General features: G+C 39.5%; 2 protein-coding genes across 2 annotated transcripts; both read left to right on the forward strand.

Moving 5' to 3' along the window:
* Positions 1-1,157: 1,157 nt before the first annotated feature.
* LOC135821270 (bromo and FHA domain-containing protein DDB_G0267958-like) lies at positions 1,158-1,673 on the forward strand. Its single transcript, XM_065334325.1, has one exon. The coding sequence runs from the start codon at positions 1,158-1,160 to the stop codon at positions 1,671-1,673; it is 516 nt and encodes a 171-aa protein (XP_065190397.1).
* Positions 1,674-7,958: 6,285 nt separating this feature from the next.
* Positions 7,959-8,474, forward strand: LOC135821272 (bromo and FHA domain-containing protein DDB_G0267958-like). Its single transcript, XM_065334326.1, has one exon. It carries the CDS (start codon positions 7,959-7,961, stop codon positions 8,472-8,474), a length of 516 nt encoding a protein of 171 aa, XP_065190398.1.
* Positions 8,475-8,997: the final 523 nt, after the last annotated feature.

Raw genomic sequence — 8,997 nt, forward strand, 5'->3', positions numbered from 1 at the left:
ATGGGTTGATTGTCATGCAAATATTGTAGGCTGGTGCTGATGAAGTCTACGTCATCCGCATACGCTGTTTCATTGGGCAATTGAAGCTGAATATCCAATGCTGGTCGCGGTGAGAGTCGCTCTCGAATCAACCTCAATGCAGGCCGCCCGAGAACAACACTCCCGCGATCCATCAACAACGACCTGAAAAATTCCAGATCCACAAACTCCCTCACATCACACGAGGATCTAGTTGCACTGAGGCAGCTCGCCCAGGATCGTCGAAAGTGGAAGGATCTAATGTGTGCTGTGTGTAATGGCTGAAGTTATACAATTACACTAGATACCCTTAACAATAATAACGGATACAATTACACTAGATACCCTTAACAATAATAACGGATACAATTACACTAGATACTCTAGATACTAGAGACTCGGTACTCTAGATACTAGATACTCTAACAATTTTATCAAACATTATGATAATTACCACATCAAATGCTGCGGAGACCTATCCAGAATCGGCAATATGCTGGCCCTGGCCTGGAGATCTGCAACTATAATCAGCTTCTACTTTGCAACACTAACGGATTAGTCCCCTTTGTCGATTGATGGATCAATCGGTAGATTCGGCTCTGTTTTTCTTCCCTTTCTTTCTTGTTTTGAATTGTACGTTGAACTCATTGGATTTCTTTGTATTCTGTATCTCGTTATCGTTATATTTCCCTCTAGCCCTCTCGCTTAGGATGAGCTTTCTTTTTTATGGCAGCTTAAGCGAAGGCTATATACCTGCTTTATGCAGGTTGATGCCAACGCGAACAAGCAAAATAATAATAATAATACAACAACCAACTGCGTAGATTCCTCCGTTCAACGCTATGGTAGCATTAGTTTTCTTTCCTTATTCCTCCTGGTTTCTAATACTTTGTTTCCTATTTCACTGAAGGGTGAACCCCTTTTCCTTCCAAATAAGCGCATCCTATAATATCCAAGCCCACGTAACATTCTTTCAAAGCCATATACATTCTTTCTATCCCTCATACATTCTTTCTATTCCTCATACATTCTTTACAAAAACAATACATTCCTTCTCTACACTAAACATTCCTCTTCTCCTTTTTTTCCTTAAATTTAATAAATATGGAATGAATATTTTCGAAGCCCTCCTCCAAGGCATGCAGGACACTCAACCAGTTGAGGCTGTCCCTTATTCCGCATCCAGTACTGAAACTGTGACTAATCTTCCTGATAACGATGTTCCTGAAAAGCCTGCGCAACTGGCATTCGATAACCAGGGTGATGGTACGGATATGACGCATGCTCAACGAGAAGCATTGTGCAGGAGGTATAAAGTCCACCCAGTCGGCACAGAGTCCACACCCATTGTTGATTTAGTTACTCCCTATAGTCAGTCAACGACTTTGCCAACAGCCACTACAGCAGAAAAGGTGATCGACAACGTCCAGGACAAAAAGGAGACGGAGGACAGGGACGACAGGATAAAGACCGAACCAGAGCAAAAGGAGGAGGACAACGACGAGGAGCACGACGAGGAGGAGGACCAGGAGAAGGAGGAGGAGGACCTACCACAATACCACCACCAGGTGAAAACCGAGACGAAGCTATCCGGGCCAGGTCATACTTTCGTTTTTCACGTTGCAAAAATCGACATTGCCAACTTCAACAACTGATATGTCAGGACCCATTGAATTGTGTGCTTATGTTGCTCTTCCTCTGGTTTCAACTGAAGGCCGCCCTTATCTACATAAAAAAACCTTACTTGCCAGCTCCACCATTTGCATAAAATACCTGAAGGACGTTTCTGGAAGGTGCGATTTTTATGACCACCTCGATGGATACAGTGTAAAACTCCTCCGTGGTGATGTTTATTCTAGTGATGGAAATCCAACCCATGTACTGAATTTCCTGTTTTCTATGGGAGTTGCAACAGACAGAAAGTGGAGGATCAGTGTGACGCCACTTAGTAAATCCTTCAGAGATAAATGGGAAACCCCACTTCATTATCAACAATCAACAACAGTACGTGAATTTGTACATGCGTTAATATCTCTCTTACAAACTGCCATCCGTATAAAATACACTCGCAAATATGAGGATGTATATGAAAGTATCATCACTGTCATCGATGAGATACAATACTTCATGTCCAAGCATCATGATGAATGGATGTTGTTTTTGGAGGACACAACCAGCCATGAATACATCACTATAAAGGATGCTGTACTTTCACTCCTTTACATCTACACCAAGTACCCCCATCCACTTCTCAAAGAAGAAGTCGAGATTTTCAAAATACGTCTCAACTCCGAACCCAGGAATGTTTTCATGACCATGGAAGAATCACCCTTCCCTCGCCCCGTTATCTGTTTAACCAATCAAGTACTCCACATGAATGCTCTCTTCTCCACATTGAATTTTCTATACAACAACCAACTGCGTAGATTCCTCCGTTCAACGCTATGGTAGCATTAGTTTTCTTTCCTTATTCCTCCTGGTTTCTAATACTTTGTTTCCTATTTCACTGAAGGGTGAACCCCTTTTCCTTCCAAATAAGCGCATCCTATAATATCCAAGCCCACGTAACATTCTTTCAAAGCCATATACATTCTTTCTATCCCTCATACATTCTTTCTATTCCTCATACATTCTTTACAAAAACAATACATTCCTTCTCTACACTAAACATTCCTCTTCTCCTTTTTTTCCTTAAATTTAATAAATATGGAATGAAGTCAACTTCTTCAATGGATCTATGATCTATCTTTTTGGGGGGGCAATACAGGGGTGTGGGTATGGGGGCTAGTACTTCTCCTGTCTAAGTGTCTGGTTTGTTCGAAAACAGGAAAAAACTCCGGTGGTATGGTGTGTGGTGGTAGTAGTGGTGTGTGTATATCTGGTGTATGTGTAGGTGGTGTATGTGTAGGTGGTGTTGGTGTGCATCTGCATCTTGGCAGGAGGTGGATCTCCTTACGAACGTGCGTGAAATTTAAGGAAATAAGACTATAAGGAATAAGAGAAGTGACAGTGATGAGCAACAGCATGACAGTTCACTTGTCACTTTTATGACATGTGGTCAATGTATGCGTGCAATGGGAGGGTTGTCAAGAAGATTCTCTATTCTTATTTTCTTATTTCCTTAGCTTTCTGGGGCTTCTTTAGGGAGAGCAGGCGACTATAGTACGTTGTACTTACATTTTTTATATTTATTTTTTAAAAATAAAACTACATTTATACATATAGACCTACTAAGCATGTGCATTTTTTTTATTTTCTTTTTTTAAAAGATTTTTTTATTTTATTTTTCGAGAATATTTTTCAGAAAAAGTCTTTCTGAAAAATATTCTTTTCGAAAAATAAAATAAAAAAATCTTTTAAAAAAAGAAAATAAAAAAATGCACATGCTTAGTAGGTCTATATGTATAAATGTAGTTTTATTTTTAAAAAATAAATATAAAAAATGTAAGTACAACGTACTATAGTCGCCTGCTCTCCCTAAAGAAGCCCCAGAATGCTAAGGAAATAAGAAAATAAGAATAGAGAATCTTCTTGACAACCCTCCCATTGCACGCATACATTGACCACATGTCATAAAAGTGACAAGTGAACTGTCATGCTGTTGCTCATCACTGTCACTTCTCTTATTCCTTATAGTCTTATTTCCTTAAATTTCACGCACGTTCGTAAGGAGATCCACCTCCTGCCAAGATGCAGATGCACACCAACACCACCTACACATACACCACCTACACATACACCAGATATACACACACCACTACTACCACCACACACCATACCACCGGAGTTTTTTCCTGTTTTCGAACAAACCAGACACTTAGACAGGAGAAGTACTAGCCCCCATACCCACACCCCTGTATTGCCCCCCCAAAAAGATAGATCATAGATCCATTGAAGAAGTTGACTTCATTCCATATTTATTAAATTTAAGGAAAAAAAGGAGAAGAGGAATGTTTAGTGTAGAGAAGGAATGTATTGTTTTTGTAAAGAATGTATGAGGAATAGAAAGAATGTATGAGGGATAGAAAGAATGTATATGGCTTTGAAAGAATGTTACCATACCACCGGAGTTTTTTCCTGTTTTCGAACAAACCAGACACTTAGACAGGAGAAGTACTAGCCCCCATACCCACACATTTAATAAATATGGAATGAAGTCAACTTCTTCAATGGATCTATGATCTATCTTTTTGGGGGGGCAATACAGGGGTGTGGGTATGGGGGCTAGTACTTCTCCTGTCTAAGTGTCTGGTTTGTTCGAAAACAGGAAAAAACTCCGGTGGTATGGTGTGTGGTGGTAGTAGTGGTGTGTGTATATCTGGTGTATGTGTAGGTGGTGTATGTGTAGGTGGTGTTGGTGTGCATCTGCATCTTGGCAGGAGGTGGATCTCCTTACGAACGTGCGTGAAATTTAAGGAAATAAGACTATAAGGAATAAGAGAAGTGACAGTGATGAGCAACAGCATGACAGTTCACTTGTCACTTTTATGACATGTGGTCAATGTATGCGTGCAATGGGAGGGTTGTCAAGAAGATTCTCTATTCTTATTTTCTTATTTCCTTAGCTTTCTGGGGCTTCTTTAGGGAGAGCAGGCGACTATAGTACGTTGTACTTACATTTTTTATATTTATTTTTTAAAAATAAAACTACATTTATACATATAGACCTACTAAGCATGTGCATTTTTTTATTTTCTTTTTTTAAAAGATTTTTTTATTTTATTTTTCGAAAAGAATATTTTTCAGAAAGACTTTTTCTGAAAAATATTCTCGAAAAATAAAATAAAAAAATCTTTTAAAAAAAGAAAATAAAAAAATGCACATGCTTAGTAGGTCTATATGTATAAATGTAGTTTTATTTTTAAAAAATAAATATAAAAAATGTAAGTACAACCCATACTATCATCCTCGTTAGCGGAATACAATCTAAAAATGAATGAAGCCAAAACCGAATATACTACAATTAAAAGAGAAAAGGACAGAGTAGACGAGCGATGGCGGAACACATTGAATTTTCTATACAACAACCAACTGCGTAGATTCCTCCGTTCAACGCTATGGTAGCATTAGTTTTCTTTCCTTATTCCTCCTGGTTTCTAATACTTTGTTTCCTATTTCACTGAAGGGTGAACCCCTTTTCCTTCCAAATAAGCGCATCCTATAATATCCAAGCCCACGTAACATTCTTTCAAAGCCATATACATTCTTTCTATCCCTCATACATTCTTTCTATTCCTCATACATTCTTTACAAAAACAATACATTCCTTCTCTACACTAAACATTCCTCTTCTCCTTTTTTTCCTTAAATTTAATAAATATGGAATGAAGTCAACTTCTTCAATGGATCTATGATCTATCTTTTTGGGGGGGCAATACAGGGGTGTGGGTATGGGGGCTAGTACTTCTCCTGTCTAAGTGTCTGGTTTGTTCGAAAACAGGAAAAAACTCCGGTGGTATGGTGTGTGGTGGTAGTAGTGGTGTGTGTATATCTGGTGTATGTGTAGGTGGTGTATGTGTAGGTGGTGTTGGTGTGCATCTGCATCTTGGCAGGAGGTGGATCTCCTTACGAACGTGCGTGAAATTTAAGGAAATAAGACTATAAGGAATAAGAGAAGTGACAGTGATGAGCAACAGCATGACAGTTCACTTGTCACTTTTATGACATGTGGTCAATGTATGCGTGCAATGGGAGGGTTGTCAAGAAGATTCTCTATTCTTATTTTCTTATTTCCTTAGCTTTCTTAGCTTTCAGAAAGACTTTTTCTGAAAAATATTCTCGAAAAATAAAATAAAAAAATCTTTTAAAAAAAGAAAATAAAAAAATGCACATGCTTAGTAGGTCTATATGTATAAATGTAGTTTTATTTTTAAAAAATAAATATAAAAAATGTAAGTACAACGTACTATAGTCGCCTGCTCTCCCTAAAGAAGCCCCAGAAAGCTAAGGAAATAAGAAAATAAGAATAGAGAATCTTCTTGACAACCCTCCCATTGCACGCATACATTGACCACATGTCATAAAAGTGACAAGTGAACTGTCATGCTGTTGCTCATCACTGTCACTTCTCTTATTCCTTATAGTCTTATTTCCTTAAATTTCACGCACGTTCGTAAGGAGATCCACCTCCTGCCAAGATGCAGATGCACACCAACACCACCTACACATACACCACCTACACATACACCAGATATACACACACCACTACTACCACCACACACCATACCACCGGAGTTTTTTCCTGTTTTCGAACAAACCAGACACTTAGACAGGAGAAGTACTAGCCCCCATACCCACACCCCTGTATTGCCCCCCCAAAAAGATAGATCATAGATCCATTGAAGAAGTTGACTTCATTCCATATTTATTAAATTTAAGGAAAAAAAGGAGAAGAGGAATGTTTAGTGTAGAGAAGGAATGTATTGTTTTTGTAAAGAATGTATGAGGAATAGAAAGAATGTATGAGGGATAGAAAGAATGTATATGGCTTTGAAAGAATGTTACGTGGGCTTGGATATTATAGGATGCGCTTATTTGGAAGGAAAAGGGGTTCACCCTTCAGTGAAATAGGAAACAAAGTATTAGAAACCAGGAGGAATAAGGAAAGAAAACTAATGCTACCATAGCGTTGAACGGAGGAATCTACGCAGTTGGTTGTTGTATAGAAAATTCAATGTGTTCCGCCATCGCTCGTCTACTCTGTCCTTTTCTCTTTTAATTGTAGTATATTCGGTTTTGGCTTCATTCATTTTTAGATTGTATTCCGCTAACGAGGATGATAGTATGGGTTGATTGTCATGCAAATATTGTAGGCTGGTGCTGATGAAGTCTACGTCATCCGCATACGCTGTTTCATTGGGCAATTGAAGCTGAATATCCAATGCTGGTCGCGGTGAGAGTCGCTCTCGAATCAACCTCAATGCAGGCCGCCCGAGAACAACACTCCCGCGATCCATCAACAACGACCTGAAAAATTCCAGATCCACAAACTCCCTCACATCACACGAGGATCTAGTTGCACTGAGGCAGCTCGCCCAGGATCGTCGAAAGTGGAAGGATCTAATGTGTGCTGTGTGTAATGGCTGAAGTTATACAATTACACTAGATACCCTTAACAATAATAACGGATACAATTACACTAGATACCCTTAACAATAATAACGGATACAATTACACTAGATACTCTAGATACTAGAGACTCGGTACTCTAGATACTAGATACTCTAACAATTTTATCAAACATTATGATAATTACCACATCAAATGCTGCGGAGACCTATCCAGAATCGGCAATATGCTGGCCCTGGCCTGGAGATCTGCAACTATAATCAGCTTCTACTTTGCAACACTAACGGATTAGTCCCCTTTGTCGATTGATGGATCAATCGGTAGATTCGGCTCTGTTTTTCTTCCCTTTCTTTCTTGTTTTGAATTGTACGTTGAACTCATTGGATTTCTTTGTATTCTGTATCTCGTTATCGTTATATTTCCCTCTAGCCCTCTCGCTTAGGATGAGCTTTCTTTTTTATGGCAGCTTAAGCGAAGGCTATATACCTGCTTTATGCAGGTTGATGCCAACGCGAACAAGCAAAATAATAATAATAATACAACAACCAACTGCGTAGATTCCTCCGTTCAACGCTATGGTAGCATTAGTTTTCTTTCCTTATTCCTCCTGGTTTCTAATACTTTGTTTCCTATTTCACTGAAGGGTGAACCCCTTTTCCTTCCAAATAAGCGCATCCTATAATATCCAAGCCCACGTAACATTCTTTCAAAGCCATATACATTCTTTCTATCCCTCATACATTCTTTCTATTCCTCATACATTCTTTACAAAAACAATACATTCCTTCTCTACACTAAACATTCCTCTTCTCCTTTTTTTCCTTAAATTTAATAAATATGGAATGAATATTTTCGAAGCCCTCCTCCAAGGCATGCAGGACACTCAACCAGTTGAGGCTGTCCCTTATTCCGCATCCAGTACTGAAACTGTGACTAATCTTCCTGATAACGATGTTCCTGAAAAGCCTGCGCAACTGGCATTCGATAACCAGGGTGATGGTACGGATATGACGCATGCTCAACGAGAAGCATTGTGCAGGAGGTATAAAGTCCACCCAGTCGGCACAGAGTCCACACCCATTGTTGATTTAGTTACTCCCTATAGTCAGTCAACGACTTTGCCAACAGCCACTACAGCAGAAAAGGTGATCGACAACGTCCAGGACAAAAAGGAGACGGAGGACAGGGACGACAGGATAAAGACCGAACCAGAGCAAAAGGAGGAGGACAACGACGAGGAGCACGACGAGGAGGAGGACCAGGAGAAGGAGGAGGAGGACCTACCACAATACCACCACCAGGTGAAAACCGAGACGAAGCTATCCGGGCCAGGTCATACTTTCGTTTTTCACGTTGCAAAAATCGACATTGCCAACTTCAACAACTGATATGTCAGGACCCATTGAATTGTGTGCTTATGTTGCTCTTCCTCTGGTTTCAACTGAAGGCCGCCCTTATCTACATAAAAAAACCTTACTTGCCAGCTCCACCATTTGCATAAAATACCTGAAGGACGTTTCTGGAAGGTGCGATTTTTATGACCACCTCGATGGATACAGTGTAAAACTCCTCCGTGGTGATGTTTATTCTAGTGATGGAAATCCAACCCATGTACTGAATTTCCTGTTTTCTATGGGAGTTGCAACAGACAGAAAGTGGAGGATCAGTGTGACGCCACTTAGTAAATCCTTCAGAGATAAATGGGAAACCCCACTTCATTATCAACAATCAACAACAGTACGTGAATTTGTACATGCGTTAATATCTCTCTTACAAACTGCCATCCGTATAAAATACACTCGCAAATATGAGGATGTATATGAAAGTATCATCACTGTCATCGATGAGATACAATACTTCATGTCCAAGCATCATGATGAATGGATGTTGTTTTTGGAGGACACAACCAGC

The sequence above is a fragment of the Sycon ciliatum genome, chromosome 7, assembly GCF_964019385.1.
Source record: "Sycon ciliatum chromosome 7, ocSycCili1.1, whole genome shotgun sequence".
Classification (NCBI taxonomy): Eukaryota; Metazoa; Porifera; class Calcarea; order Leucosolenida; family Sycettidae; genus Sycon; species Sycon ciliatum.